We start from the raw sequence: 16799 nt of genomic DNA on the forward strand, positions 1-16799 counted from the left end.
CAGGTTCTGTCAAAAAGAAATCACTCTGGGTTTCCATTTGACTGCTGGCTTTATTGAACTGTCATATTTTTCTTGGTAGTGCTATGAGACACCTTTGTTGGGGCGCACTCTGTGGCACTTATGGAGAAAGATGTCGGTTCTGCACGTGCTCTCAGTGGCTTTGATAGAATTGTTTGAGACTGTTCTTGCTGAGAATGCGTTTAAAATAAGCTGCAATGGGGAGTGGACTGTGAAAACGTAGATTGCATTAAAATATTTATTCATGCAAAATATAGAAATTTATTGGATCTTTGTGAAGAAAAAAAACTTCAAAATTGTTCTCCAGACACTGGCTATGGATTGAAATACACATATGACCAATTCAGGAGTTGTATATTTGTTTCTTTAATATAGCAAAAATGTGTCAAGCTTCAAAACATTCCCAGTATTATTTTAAACACTGAAAGGCCAAACTAAAAGGATGGGAATATCTTCACACAGATAGTCACAGCAAGCTAGGGTCTGCTTCTATGGTCGTAAACATTTTGAGACAAAGCAGTTCTTTAATGCACAATGAGAAATTAACAGAAAAACTTTATTGATTTTTTTTTATTAAACATTGTAAATAAGGTAATTATACTCTTCATGTGTTAATAAATGTACAAAATACAGTTCATGGAGAAATTCTAGCGTTAAATACTACACAGCCACTGTACATCCACCTGTCAAGTTTCCATACATACATCTCATCCAGCTCAACACAATTATCTCTAAGGGTGGAGGTTATACTGCAATATAACCATTCATACTCTCAGTACCATCCTATTATTTCTCTAGTTTCATATACAAAGTATCAAGAAAAGTAACAACAGAGCTACATGTGAGATTAACAGCACAGCTTTCATAAATATGTACAAAAATATGAACGTCAGAGTCAACACAACAGGCACATCTTAACATACGTGACTTAGCCGTGTTAGGTCTTCGGATGTAGCATTTGTAGAAAATGTCCACAGTTTTTGGTTTCACAAAAAAGTGTTTCTAGTTCTTTTTATGAAGGAACTTCATTTTATTTCCTGAAAAAAAGATGCAATTTTGATGTATCAAGTTGATATGCAGTGTCTGATATGCCTTTTTATAAACAAGCTTTGTACTTATGTGACTCTGGAGCACAAAACCAGTCTTAAGTCGCTGGGGTATACTTGTAGCAATAGCCAAAAATACATTGTATGGGTCAAAATTATCATATTTATTTTAGATCCAAATAATTTGGATATTAAGTAAAGATCATGTTCCATGAAGATATTTTGTAAATTTCTAACCATAAATATGGTTATTCTAACCATATAGATTAGTAATATGCATTGCTAAGAACTTCATTAAGACAACTTTAAAGGCGATTTTTCTCAATATTTAGATTTTTTTTTGCACCCTCAGATTCCAGATTTTCAAATAGTTGTATCTCGGCCAAATAATGTCCTGTCCTAACAAACCATACATCAATGGAAAGCTTATTTATTCAGCTTTGATTTTGAAAAATTGACACTTAAGACTGGTTTTGTGGTCTAGGGTCACATATGTCGACTACTGGACAAGTTTGAAACATTTAAGATTTTTCAACGTTTCTGTAAGAAGTCTCTTATACTCACCAAGGCTGCATTTATTTGATCAAAAAAACAGCAATATTGTGAAATATTATTAAATTCCAAAATAACTGTTTTTAATATTTTAATTTACTTTAAAATGTAAATTATTCCTGTGATGAACTTGTCTTAAGTCTTAAGTGTCACATGAAAGCAGAAATAGAAAGATGGAATAAAAAGTTCAAAAGAACATTTATTTGAAATAAAAATATTTTGTAAAATTATAAATGTCTTTACTGTCACTTTTTGATCAGTTTTGTGTGCCCTTGCTGGATAAAAGTATTAATTATTATTTTTTTTTTATAATTAAATCTTATTTACCCCAGACTTTTGAATGGTAGTATATCAAAGTTTGCCACAAAAATATTAAGCGCAACTGTTTTCAACATGAATAATAACAAGAAATATTTCTTAAGCACCAAATCATCATATTAGAATGGTTTCTGAAGGATCATATAACACCGAAGACTGGAGTGGTGCTAAAATCACTGAAATAGATGCTGAAAATTCAACTTTACCAATACAGGAATAAATTACACAATAAAATTTATAAAAATAGAAAATCGCAACTATAATTCACAATATTACTGTTTTTACAATATTTTAATCAAATAAATCCAGCATTGGTGAGAATAAGAGACTTCAAAAGCAATAAAAAGAGTACTCACCTAAACCCTTCAGAAATTTGTTGACTCCACTCTGCTCTGTGTCTGGTAACTCCTCCAGATACTGTTCCACCCTCTGCTCAAACAGACCTGTTTAAGAAAATAATCAATTAAATAAACAAATAAAAAAGAATGAAAATATATTAAATCACTTAATAACAATAGATCATAGATTGATATTAATATTAATAATGCCCATTATAAAAAAAAATAAAAAAAACTTTACGCTTCTGTCAAAAGCATTGTTTTTGGTCACCAGAAGGTGGCAGTAAAGATCTGACTTTCAACATAAAAGTTGCCTCCACCCCATCTGAAAGACCCACACAAGTAGGGGGTGAGTTTCAAATAACACTTATGTGAGCCTGAAGCTAATAGGACACCATGTTTTATGGGAAGCCATTTTCTTTAATTGACCAAGTATGGTTTACCTTTGGCCCTACACTTCCTCATCTCCCTATCCTGGATGAATCCAGCAAACATCTGGGACTCCATGAAGACTCCCAGGAATCGGCGGATGCTCTTAGAAGCCACCGACTTGCGGAAGGCTTCGCGCTGGAAGATGCGCTCCCCTCTTTCGCCCTGGGTAAGAAACAGCGAATAGTGGCCAATGGTCTCCAGGAAAAAGCGGATGAAAGCCTCTGATACAACACTGTTCAAAGATGTGATGCACTCTGTGAAATATCAGAAATGTTTATTAGTATATATGCTAGAGCAACTAAACCAGCCATTTATATTTTAGCAAACATAAACAAAAAATATGAAACAGATTAGATTTGAATAATTTTCATGGCGGATAAACAAATAGGAAATGAAATACAGTGAAGCCAGATGTTGTGCTTTACAGTCAGAGCATGTTTCATGATGCACAGATAGTGAGTCCATTGTAAACAGATAGGCAAGGCCACAACGTCAGGTTTTCACCTTCATCTGATTCGCTGTCCGAGTCTTGACTGATGATGTCGTTCCTCTGTTCGAGAGACTGCTCCAGAGCAGCTTGCAGTTTTCGTGGTAACAGAGAGGCTTCGTCATCCATCTGTATACAGGAAGATTATGAAGATTAACAGTGTAACAATGTTCAGTGATTCATAACATGACACAGCCAACTTGTTTGTCTTGCGGTTGTTCTCAGATCTTAATGATAACACGCAATTAGCTGCACTAGAGCCATGGGAGAGTTTGTCAAACTTTCTGGGCAGACGAACCTGTCTGATGAAGCGGTCCGTTCCAAGATCAACCATTAAAGCCTGAAACGTAAAGAAAAACAGATCTCAAACATTAAGTAGCATCATTCTGTTTAATCACACTATATTCAATTGTTTTGGGAGGTTCGTACATCACAGCATCTCCAGAAGTTGATCCACAACAGATGGAGCCTGACATCCATTTAAAAACGCAGTGTTAACAATGACAAGCAGCACAATTTGGTGTGCTTCCAGATGTCTTCACTGCAAAGGGTCACCCCTTATGGCCATTACAAGTGCACTTATGTCCAAAAAGTACTTAAGACGACTTCTGCCAAATGCACTAAATGCCAAACACTCAGTAGGGACCAAACTTCAGCCCTGTGGCCAAGCTGGCAGTGTCCTATGGGCAGCTGGAAACAACAACATTCTCCCGGTTGGGAAAGTTTAGAGGGGAGAAAGGCCTGGCCAGGAATGCTGAGCTAGGCTTATGAAGCTGACGCCACATTCAAGGCTCATACACAAAAATTGGCCCACGTTCTGGGCATGTTATTATACTTAGTATGTTTCTCACTCATTCCAACAATTTTCTGAATCTGGGAAAATGACTTTAGCTCCATATTCTACTACAGTTCAATGTTCAAGCAGATTATTGGAGTAAGAGCAAAACCGAACTGGTTTTCGAAGGAGAGCTGCCAATGTGACTATGTTCACAGAAATTCAAAGTCGCGATAAGGGAAACATCTTGCAGAATAATAGCCACCAAGAGCTACGAAAAATGCTTGAATCTTTGAAATAAAAAGTAATTTATGTTTTTCTCTCCCTGAATCTAATGACTGTTTATCAGTCAAACCAGTTTAATTTAGGCGGGTACAAAGTCAAGCACATGTTGTACACACTTGACAAAGTATCATATTACAACAAACAAGACGGGTGACAACAGCATAGCTAGGAGTTAGTAACAAGAGATAATCAAGTACCTCCTCCACTGGCAGCTCCTTGAGCTTTGGCATTGAGCTGGACAGAATACCGACTAGGAAGGGCGTGGGACAGCAGACGATGTCCACCATGGAGGTGGGCAGCACAGGGATGAAGGTGTGCTGCCAGGAGAATGGGTAGAGCAAAGCCACCACCGCATGAACACAGCTGGAAAGAGTACTGTAGGGAAAGAGAAAGGCACACAGTCAATCACCTAGCTTTTACAAAATCACACACTTTTTTAGCAAAGGCCAGATTTTCCGTTTATTTTGGCTTTAGCAAAGGAACAATGGAATCTGAGATTATGAGAGCAACACAAGAAAATAGCCAGTGGCGGTGCAATTCAAATGCTCTCCTCTAATATTATTTCCATTGTGACTGTGGCATTCAAGATAGCAGTTACATAAAACCCTCTGGAGATAATGATAGCTTGGACTGGTAAAAACACATCATAAAAGGTCATAAAAATCACTCATATGATCATTTTCACAAATGGTGTATTATATCCTGTGCATTAATATTGTATACTACACATTTTGCCATTTCATTTATACATTTTAGAATGTTAGTGTCATATCTAATAGTCTACTTAACATGATTTGTCCACTACACTACTGTTCAAAAGTTTAAGGTTTAATTCGAGTTTTAGAAATGATGCATTGAATTGACAGTTACACAAAGTTAATAAATGCAGTTGATATAAAAGTTTTATTCATTAAAAGAAATTACCATGATTTCCACAAAAATGTTAAGCAACATTGATAATAAATGTTTCTGAAGCACCAAAGTAGCATATCAGAATGATTTCTGAAGGATCATGTGACACTGAAGACTGCAGTAATGGCTGCTCAGTCAAAATTAAGATTTGCCATCACAGTTTCTTTTTTAAATATATTAAAATAGAAAACAGTTATTTTATTTTGTAATTTTACAAAATTACTATTAACAATATTACTGTTTTTACTGTATTAATGAGTTCAAAAATGCAGCCTTGTTGAGCATACAAATTATTTCAAAAACATAAAAAAGTTACCAAACCCCAAACTTTTGAACTGTAGTGTACATGAATTTGCCCTTTTATGGTGAAGGAAATGACATGGTGTTGCTACATGCACTCAAACACCACACCTACGTAGCAAAGGGAAAAAGCTAAACATGCTAAAGTGTCCAACATTACCACAGAAAATAATTAGACTTATACCTCAATTTATAAACAAACAAAAGGGAAGAAAATACAAATTTTCATTACATTACAGCTGTCAAAAATGTGCCAGTAAATCACTAGTAACGTTTTCTGTGCGGCTTGCACTCAAATGGTTCATTAGCCACATTACCCATTGTATGTGGAACAGGCTGCATGCAAGTCGTCGTATCTTCAGAGCGTTATGGTAAAGATGATTTCGTGATGGGGTACCACACACGCTCGTTCTCATTCACACAACACGTTTGGAGATCACACTCCTCAGAGCCTTAAATAACTGTGACGTTAAAGCAGCCGCGAGATGTTACAGCTAAGGCTAAATAAAAAGTCACAAATAGCACAGTGGCCTTCTCACGGTCCTCAGCTTGTTGATAGTGGCTGACCCTCCTTTCTCTCGTTCTGTCCCATCCACCACATGAGCCCACATATACAGAGGCCGAGAAAATAAACCATCGCAAACACACTGACTCCAGCCATGAATTAGAAAGGATCAGGACTGAACCCAGAGATGCAATTTGGTATGCTGACAGTAAATGAAACAGAATTTCAGCTCCAATACTGCTCATCTGTGTTGTGTAAAACAAATGTGTTGGCGCAAAACAAATGCCCGTTTTCGTCACAGAATGAAAGAATTAAAAAAGTAACTGCAACTTTTTGTCTCATAAGACTTTTGTCTTGCAATTATGAGTTTACATCTCACAATTCAGACTTTTTTTGCAATTCAGAGAAAAAAAAACTATCTGTGAGAATTCTGACTTTCTCACAACTACAATTTCTAAGTTTATATCTCACGGTTCTGTTTATATCTAGTTCAAATATTCCAATTCTGGCTTTTTTTCTCACAAATGAGAGAAAAAAGGTCTGAACTTTGATATATAAACTCAGAATTGCAAGGGGAGTAAAAGTTCAAATTGCGAGATAAAAAGTTGCCATTTGTATTTTACTCTGTGGTGGAAGTGTGGCATGTGAACTAAGAATTCGGAGGAAAAAAAGTTAGAATTGTGAGATAAAAACTGAGATGTAATCACAATTCCGAGTTTACATCTCACAATTCTGATGTTTTCTTCAGAATTCTTAATTCACAATTCTAACTTTTTTCCTCAGAATTACAAGAAACAAAGTCCAAATTGTGAGATAAAAAGTTGCAATTACTGTTTTTATTGTTTTATCCTGTGGCAGAAAAGGGCTTCCATAAATGCCCCCTTTTATTATACATTAAAAAAAATACTCATTTCAATTATTTTTATCAAAATACATAAGCTCCAGGTCTGAAAAAATTGCATATCCACAAATTAGCACAAGCAATTAATAGTTAGCATTTTTAATCAAAATCAAAATATTAAATTTCACGGCCTGTGCTTAAAACACTCTAGGAGGTGTCTAAGGTCTGTGTGTGTGAGAATCTGCATCCTGCATTTTGGCATGTTCACACGAGGAACAGAGAGGCAGGTTTTAAAAACCTAGCCACGGGCAAGACAGGCAGATTCTGATAACTGATACCTGGAATGTCAGCATAACTGAGGCCTCAGAGGCAAGTACTCATGGGAAAAGATGAAGACGGAACTTTAGACCAGTCCAAACACTGCTCTATGCTGCCCAAATCCTCCAACACAGATAGAGGGTTGAGTTGAAAACTGCTGCTGGCTACCGTAATTGACTCCTCTCTGGGCTGTCATACAGAGCTGGTATGCGCACAAACACACAGTCATATCAAACATGCTCAACCAAATAAATATCATTTACACAGCATCCTTTATCTGACCAGAACAAAAAGCTATAACAGCTTATATAATTATATAATTGTTTATTTTATCATAAGGCCTATTATAAGTTCATTTGAGAACTTAAACTAATCAGCAAGCATGAACCTTCCTCAAAGATTAAAAAAGAAAATCTATATAAAAAGATATACACTTCTTCCACTAGTTACTGTTAACTAAATCTAAAACTATTAAAAAATAAAATAAAAATTAGTGCCGTCAAAGGAATTAGTCGTAATTAATCGCATCCACAATGAAAAGGTTTTTTTTACATATATGTGTGTACTTTGTATATTTATTATGTATATATACATACAAACACACACATATATATATTTAAGAAAAATTGTATGTTTATATAATAAACATAGCTATAAATAATATAAATGATATGAATATAAATATTGTCACAGAACTCCATCGTCACCCAATTACTCCACGATCACTTTCACCTGTACTCTGATCACCTGCACCTGTCATTAATCCAATTATCTCATCACCAACCTAGTACAAAAGCACACACCTCAGACACCATCTTGGTCCGGTCTCGTTCGGACATAGTGGACACTCTCCATGATATCATCATCATAATAAAAGCGGCTGCTAAATGACTAAATGTAAAAATATCATTAAAATAAGACACTGATCAACAGCTGCTGGAATTTGGTGTTTGTTACGTGCGCTACCCTTAAAAGAATAATTTGCAACAGAAGCAGCTTAAGGGTGAAAATTAATGATCTTAATCAGAGAAAAAAATACATGTGCTTTCATTTAACCAGCCTGAACTGAATTGGACAGATTCTCAACAATACTGCATATTTCGAAAATAATGGGAATGTTGGCTGGCTGGCTGGCTGGCTTTTGGAAAAAGACCTTAGAGAGTAATTTTATATATTTAATGAGAGCTTCTGCATGTTTAACCAGTGGGGACAGGCAGTATGTGGATATAAGAGCAATAACACAAAGTTTATGCAAAAGCTGATGTAAAGTTTATGTTCCCACCATTATGCAATATACTGAAACACATTCCTGTGATAGAGAAAGAGAAAAAAAGAAGAAAAAAAGTCGAGCTCTTCAATCTTCGTGTTTTCTTGGCTTGTTTACTACAGAAACTAGCCACACAAAAGTCTCTGGCCAACTTGGCAATACTATATTCCATTTGCCTAAAGGCTTTCCGTCTCCTTTTCTCTTTTCATCTCGTCTGAGACACAAAACATTTTACCACCTGCCTCTCTGTGCTCTCATTCAACAACAACAGTCACTTACTACAGGAAGACGTCTATAGCTACACAAAAATATACACACACAATGTACCCAAGAAAAGGAAGCAATTTGACAAAACCAGGCAAAACATTGGAGAGTTTATCTCCTTCCTGTTATTTATTTTATAACTACACAAAATGCATATCATTATACAGAAATTTTAGTAGCAGCAATTTCAATACAATGTTTAAAAATGAATGTATTATTGCGTATATTTTAACATAATATTGGGTAACATAATTACTTCATTAACAATCAAAGCTGCTCGACCCCCCACAGGAAGGAACTCGCTCAGCAGCCTGATTGAATATCAGTGTCTAGTTTGGAAAGAAGAGCTCCCAAGACAATCACATAGTTAATGGAAAAGTTTGTGATTCGAGAACAATTACATTCTGTGCCACAATAAACAGGATCGCTAAAGCTTCAGAAAGTGTGGAAAGGGTTAAAACAAACACACATGAAATCCCAAGGAAAGCATTGCCTGACATGGAGTGAGTTTTCTTTCTGCCAGATACTGAGCAGCAGATATACGTTATAGGCTACCGAAGCATACATCACACTGTTGGCAGACATTTTTTGGAATTGGATTGCAGTGGCCTTTCCCAAGAGAGCCGCAGCAATGTCCTTGATGTGGGAGAAAGGAGACTTTTCTACCTTAGTCTAACGCTGCCCATAATCCACCTAAGGTTGCTGGGCAACATAGCTAGTCCTGGACCAAATCCCATCAATCCACCTATCCTGTTATGAACAGAGCCAAGCCCATGGAATGTCAATACTTGGCTTAACAGCATATTATGTTGTAACCAGAGCTCTATCTATTATGATAATGGGTGTGAATCAAAGCCATTCACAAAGAGTGGGTTTTGAAAAGCGTACTTTCAGCGATAACATAGAATTATTACTATTGTTCTATGGTTCAAAGAAAAAACATGGTTTGCTATTCTGAGTCAAATATTCTCAAGTTTGTGAACTAAACCATTGGTGTACCATGTGGGAAGCAGCAGAGGGCAAAGGAAAGGTTTCAACACAAGCTAGGTCAATAACACTAAGTACGTTAACAATCGAGCAAGCAAATAATAGAGAGACCGTGTTATCTGATTAATGCAGTGGTTCTCAACCTTTTTGACTCAAAGGCCCACTATTTAAGGCAAGAAGATATTTCCCCCAGTATTTGTGTTATTTTTTTTTATTAACAGAAACTGTTGAACAAACAGAAACAATAACTGAAGGGTATAAATAAGAAAATAATATTTATTGATTTTATATATTTTTTGCATTTTATTGATGTTAGATTGTAATAATAATTACAATAATATAATTATAAATATGATCGCATTCATTCCTAATAATACATTAATTTTAAATTATATATTGTAAAACATTCATTTAAAAAAAAAAAAATCAAAATAGTGATTGGGGGGGGGTTACATGAATCCATTTCTGAAGACACTGGCTGTCTTCAGAAAAGATGGTATTTTGCTTTTATTTTACCTCAAAATAATGCCTATTAGTGTTTTATGCGCTATATTGCTGCGGTTTTATAAGCGCCATCTACTGAAAGAGAATTAATTTACATTTTCATTGAGCCCATCTGTTGCTTTGTGTTTTATGTAGCACAATTTTTCATAAAGTTCAAGACCATCCTGTTTTCGCTTTAAATCCATATAATAGAGCAAAATACATAGCAATCTGATAGCAATCGGTATAAAAAAAAAACTATCGAAATTGAGCATGAATTTTTATGATCAGTGCATCCCTAATTTTTTGTTTGACTTTAGTTATCAAAAACCAAACTGGTATGATTTCAGTCAGACCAAAGTGTTGACGTGACTTTTAAAAAAGAAAAATAATTTTTTAGTCTAACTGAAATCGAACTTTTAAAGTGTATCATGTAAATTTGTAACATTAAGTAACATCTGTCACCCTGTTACAATATGGCCACTGATTAGAGAGAAACACACGCAGTCACTCACACAGGAAGTGCATTCCTTCCTTCACAGTAACTGCCCACCCCACATACCCCGCTGCTGTTTGTTTAAACTGCCTGATGATTTGTGGAGATTGAGCTTTCACAAATAACCTACTCCCTAATGATCCCCCTATGCCCGGCCACAAGCTTCCGTGACCAAGCACTAAGGCTCGGAGGGGGGTGCCGAAACCTCCGGGGAGCATAACGTCCCTAACAGAACTAAAGCCCTGTCTCTGCCCTGACCCACTTCTGCATTTAGATCAGCGGGGACTCCTGGGAGTTCAGCCCAGTGTTAGAGGGTGGGGTCAAAATGAATTTAGCAGTGGCCTGCATGGAGCAGCCGTTGGGTCACCCTTTAACCAAAACCACAGTAGAAAGCTGCTATTTGACAGATGCCCTGGTTGGACACTGACAGACAAAACTGAACTGGGCCCGAAAACAGCTATTTTCTGTCCAGATAAGCCAAGATATATTGGCTGGAGCATTCGGACCAATACTATGATTGGTATTCCATTCAAAATCCTTACGAACACTGACAAATACGGAATTATGTTTTTCTAAACTTTGTCCTCTTACACTGTGATGATCAGTTTCTGACTTGAGAATCTGGGAAAGGAATAGATCTGAAAAACAAAGGCTATAACAACCAACAGGAGGAGAAAAAGCATGACCCAAAAAGATAAAAATCTTTAATTTGTAGCAGATGTTATTTTACGGGCTCTGAATGAGTAGATGGAAAACTGGAAGTGACATTGCACATCAGTGCAGAAAGGGGTTATTGAGAACATCTGCTGTTAGGCCACACTCAGAATGCTGTTGTCACAGTGGTCAGCTTGTCTTAGAAACCCAGCTCTCTTTGGGAGGACTGCTTGACCATGTTTGGTCTGAGAAAGCAAGAACTTTCTCATGGGAATGAAGAGTGTGTTACATGAGATGATATGCTGCCTACATTTGACGATTAATATTCATCGGCTCAAAGGCTGCAGACACATGATAACTCAGACACTTGAGCTAACACACAAGGGTGTCTCACCTCAGCTTGTCAGCCACAAAGATGACTCTTCGTTCCAGCAACAGAGAGGCAAAAACACGTACCACCTGTCGGACACTCAGGCAGCTGAACAGACTTTCAAAGTCCACATGCTCTAGCCTGGAGTCCATGGGCCTTCGTAACTCGATAACCTGAGGAAAATAAAACACTGTGTATTACCACAAGGTTGTTAAGATGGAAATTGAAAATATTACTTCTGGACAATATTTACCCCCCCATGCATGCAGTGTAAAAAAAGTAATTTAAAGTAATAACATACACAAACGAACCATGCAAACCAGAATTTTATTAAGGATTTATATTTGGTCAGTATTTAGTATTTATGCCATCATTTTCCAGCAAAAGTGTAGAAAATGTAAATGACAAATTTTTTGTTGAGTCCAGTGAAAATGTTGAGAGGGAAGTGAAAATGTAATCTATTCGCCTGACCAGGCAAGCAGAAAAACATCCTCACTGTTGAATAGGGTCTATTTTAGTATTATGTAGTCTTTAAAGGGATAGTTCACCCAAAAATTTTAATTTTGTCATCATTTACTCACCCTCATGTCGTTCCAAACCCGTATGAATTTCTTTCTTATGTTGAACATAAAAGAAGATATTTTAAAGAATGCTGGTAATCTACAGAAGTCAATGGGGACCGACAACTGTTTGGTTCTTCAAAATATCTTCTTTTGTATTCAACATAAGACAGAAACATATACAGGTTTGGAATGACATGAAGGTGAGTAAATAACAAAATTTAAATTTTTGGGTGAACAGTTCCTTTAAGGTTTCAGATCTCATATCTATAGACCATATTACATTTGCTTCAATGAGTAATGAATAAACTTATTTTTAATCTACAGCAGACAACAAGCAGTCTGATTTATATGAGGAAAGGATCTAACCTCATTTCCTGCTCCAGGCAGGAAGGTTTTGACTTTTATGGTTTTGCCCGGTGCTGGGAAAGGAGATTCCATCACACTCCTCATGAAAGGATACACCAGAGCAGCCGAAATCCCTCTCCTCCTCTCCACTTCATCAAGGATCTGTAATAAATGAATGCTGAATTAGTTGACAGAGAAAAACACAGTTAACAGGCATTCACATGTAGAGTAGATTGTGGGACTGCTACTGACTTTATGCACTGCAGAACAGCGATTCATTTCATGTGGTCTGTTTCTTTTATTCCTTTCAGAGATGAGTGTGGAAGTCTCTGGAATTCTAAGCTGTCACTAGCAAGTCATGGTTTTCATCGGCTACACGAGTTTTTCTCAAGATTGACGAAAACATGCAGATTAGATTTCCATGGAATATTATGATAACCAAGGTTGGATCGAGCATGGTTTTATACTTCTTCCTCACTTTCTCATGAGTGAAAGGTGGAAGTAAAAGAAATAACAGTGATTTAATAGGCCAGAGAAAAAGACAGATGTAAGCTGGATGTTTCTCAATGCCAACACAAGCCTTGCTCCAGCTGTGCCCATGTCTGATAGCCAGAGAGACCGTGTGTGTGTGTGTGTGTGTGTGTGTGCGTGCGTGCGCGTGCGTATGTGTACATGTTTATGTGGTTTATGAGGACACAAATTTGTATAATGACATGGGTATGACAGAGGTATTACAATATGAAGGTGGTTTATGAGGACACTGCCTATGTCACCGTAATTCAAAAGGCTTAAAAAACATACAAAATGGTGTTTTTTTGAAAATCTAAAAATGCACAAAGTCTCCTGTGAGGGCTAAGTTTAGGTGTAGGGTTGGTGTAGGGCAATAGCACACACAGTTTGTTCAGTATAAAAACCATTACGCCTATGGAGAGTCCCCATAAACCACAAAAACCAACGTGTGTGTGTGTGTGTGTGTGAGCAAACCTGAGCTCACCTTGGAAAACAGGTTGAAACAGCCCAGTCGGCTGATGACACAATACACTTCAGGAAGGCGAGGCCCTTTCCCACTCGGCTGCAGGTGCGGGAAAAATATTATACAAGCAATTAAATCACATACATGAAGTAACTTTGGTGGTACGCAACACATGAAAGCATCCAGGTGATTTCAGTAAAATGCACAAGGTACTAAATCACATCAGTGAGAGACAAACTTGAGAAGAAACCAGAGTTGGGTGTTGCTTGCATATACAAAAGTCACCGGCATGATGCTAGGGTGTTGTGGATGGTTACCAGGGGATTTCTATATTGTCACTAAGATGTTCTGAATACTTTTTAGTGTGTTGCTATGCAGTTGCTAGGGAGTTTTGGGTGGATGAGAGCCCAGCTCTCTCTATCAATGATATTCAGTTTATTAGATATGGCTTTGGTCCCTTGAAATAAGTATATGAGATATGCAATTTATCATTTCACAGACAATTAAAGTGTTTGCAGTGTGTATATTTTTACTGTTTTAAAATAAATATCTTATGCTCACCGGGGCTGCATTTATCAAATACATTCTTTCTTTTACTTAATACATTTTAAAATGTAATTTATTACTGTTATTCAAAGCTGCATCAACCACTCCAGTCTTCAATGTCAGAAATCATTCTAATATGCTGATTTGCTGCTCAAGAATTATTTCTTGTTATTATCAGTTTTGAAAAATATCAATTTGCTGATCCCAATCTTTGGAACAGATTTCTCTTCAACATGCTGCATATTTTAGATTACATTAATGTCAGTATTACAAGCGTTGTGGGATGTGATTTGATAAGCATGAGCAATAGTGATTGTCGATTTAGCAAGCACTACTAAGATTGAATGAGAGAGACAGAGAGACAATAAATAGAGAGTGAAAGAGTGGAGAGAGAGAGAGAGAGAGAGAGAGAAAGAGGGAGAAAGAGAGAGAAAGAGCCACATCAAAGGGATTTAGGTGAGTTAACATAAGAACCATAGCTTCATGCTGTTGTAAAACAGGGGGATGGAACCATTAAAATAATCACCCCTTTAAAATATTGTCATCCTATGCTATATTTTATGAATTATGAGTTTATTATTCAGTACATAATCTAAATTAAACACATGAAATAGTGTATGGTTTGAGTGTAAAATGGATGGAAGTTTTAAAAATGAATACAGAATGTCCAGCGTGTAAACAGCACAGGTGCAGTTCCACAAAGTGAATGAGTTGTCACATGCAATTCACTAAACAATCGAAAGTCTGGCTATTTTCTAGGAGTCCAACCAGGTTAGTGTCTCTCAAAGCACACAAACACAAAGAATCCCCATTCCTCTTGTCCATATTAGGTATGCAATTCTCCTCTGCTGACTTTTTACAAATGGATGATTAATTCAAGCATGTGGAGCTGGGTTCAAATCCTCAGGAATGCCGCCCTCATGCCAGCCCCTGGACTTCCTCCCTGCAGGGAACAGAGTCAACACTTCTCTCTCCACTGGGCCATTCAGAGCTCAAAAAGATGAGCTGAGAAAGAATAGAAGCTAAAGAAATCTCACAAGCCAATAATGAATCACTCTAAATCTAAAATTGAACAACACAAGGCCACATCTATAAAAGAAAGTTCTGAACAAGCAACAGCAGTCATATGAACTAATACTAGAGCATATCAATGACACATTTCTCTTCTTTTATTTCCAGAACAAATGTTTAGATGTATAAAACAAACCACAGATAAGCATTAACATGCACTTTAATGCAAAACCTATCTTGTATAACATATAACACCAATGTACAGAAAAGACAGCACATTCTTAACTGCACATTCACAAAAAAACCCATGAAACATGCAGTTCATCACAACATCCAAACACAATAATCAAGGCATACAAATATATGACCGAATCTTACGGTACAATGATATCTTTTGATGGTTTGCATTTCCATTCGTCTCCTGAGAAACTCTCATTAAAACCGAGGAGACACATTTACGAGAATCTGTTTCTCTTAGAGCACAAAAAAGAGAGCAAACCAAACACTTACTCAAGTGACTGACCAAAACCTCTATCCATATGCTTGCCCTTTAATTACAATGTGTGATGCAATATACAGTATACATATGGTTGTACTAACACAAACAAAGGGAGCAAGAAAAGCATCCATGATGTAAGAAAGAAACTCACCAGAAGCCGTCTGCAATACCCAAAGCGTCTACTGCCATCTTCTCCAGTGAGCATGAAAGAGAAGGTCTCACTGCAGCAAATCAAAGATAGCCATCATTAGTCCTCAAACCCCCATGTAGATCAGGTGATAAGTACAAAAATGTTTAAAACCACTTGAGAGAAAATGCTCTTGAGACTGATGACTTTGCCTTTGAGGTGTATCCACTGTGGTTAGAAGACTTTATCAGGCAGCTAAGATGTTTGCAAGAAAACCAAAGTAATTACTAAGAGTTAATGACATGGGGTATTTGATCATGAATACTTGTTGAAGTTTAAATTGAAATTGTAATTTTTCAGTTGAGTTGATGTACTGATTGTGCGATAGTGTTGTTCCTATGACCCAAACTAAACAATGTGGTTGCAATTGTCTTGATGGTAGTACAATTCAAACAAATCTCTAAAATTGCTTGTGAGGGTAGACTTTTTTCCACCAAATGTGACCAAAGCCACATGTGCTACTTTTGTACTTTTGCTTTACAATTATAGCATTAAATTGCTTCTTTCTTTTTTTTTTTTTTAATTAGAATCAGTTCATCAGATATATCAGATGATATGTGAAAAACCACAGTCTTAAGTCGCTGGGGTATATTTGTAGCACTAGACTAAAATACATTGTATGGGTCAAAATGATTGATTTTTCTTTTATGCCAAAAATCATTAGGCTATTAAGTAAAGATCATGTTCCATGAAGATATTTTGTAAATTTCCTACCATAAATATATTTATATATATATATATATATATATATATTTTCTCAATATTTAGATTTTTTTGCACCCTCAGATTCCAGATTTTCTAGTACTTGGCCAAATGTTGTCCTATCCTAACAAACCATACATTAATGGAAAGCTTATTTATTCAGCTTTCAGATGATGTATACATCTCAATTTTCGAAAAATTGACACTTAAGACTGGTTTTGTGGTGCAGGGTCAGATATTGGATATTTAATTGTGGGCACTCATTTCTTCCTATTTTTAGATGATTTGTCATCTTCCAGTTCAAGCAACAGATTGAAGCAAAGAC

The 16799-nt window shown here is 36.5% G+C and overlaps 1 protein-coding gene across 4 annotated transcripts in view; it reads right to left on the bottom strand.

Annotated features, from left to right (window-relative positions):
• Positions 1-261: 261 nt before the first annotated feature.
• LOC306872812 (DENN domain-containing protein 2B-like) overlaps positions 262-16799 on the bottom strand; it is a 52340-nt gene continuing 35802 nt past the window's right edge. For all 4 annotated transcript variants that reach the window (XM_079421663.1, XM_079421665.1, XM_079421664.1 and 1 more), the window contains 10 exons: positions 15737-15806; positions 13551-13628; positions 12578-12718; positions 11673-11821; positions 4449-4626; positions 3490-3531; positions 3209-3320; positions 2716-2958; positions 2291-2377; positions 262-1055 (listed from right to left, as the gene is read on the bottom strand). In XM_079421663.1, the coding sequence (XP_079277789.1) occupies positions 1021-1055; positions 2291-2377; positions 2716-2958; positions 3209-3320; positions 3490-3531; positions 4449-4626; positions 11673-11821; positions 12578-12718; positions 13551-13628; positions 15737-15806 (1135 nt within the window). In that variant the 3' untranslated portion in view covers positions 262-1020. The remainder of the gene's footprint in view (positions 1056-2290; positions 2378-2715; positions 2959-3208; positions 3321-3489; positions 3532-4448; positions 4627-11672; positions 11822-12577; positions 12719-13550; positions 13629-15736; positions 15807-16799) is intronic.

This window comes from Barbus barbus (assembly GCF_936440315.1).
Source record: "Barbus barbus genome assembly, chromosome: 1".
In the NCBI taxonomy this organism is placed as follows: Eukaryota; Metazoa; Chordata; class Actinopteri; order Cypriniformes; family Cyprinidae; genus Barbus; species Barbus barbus.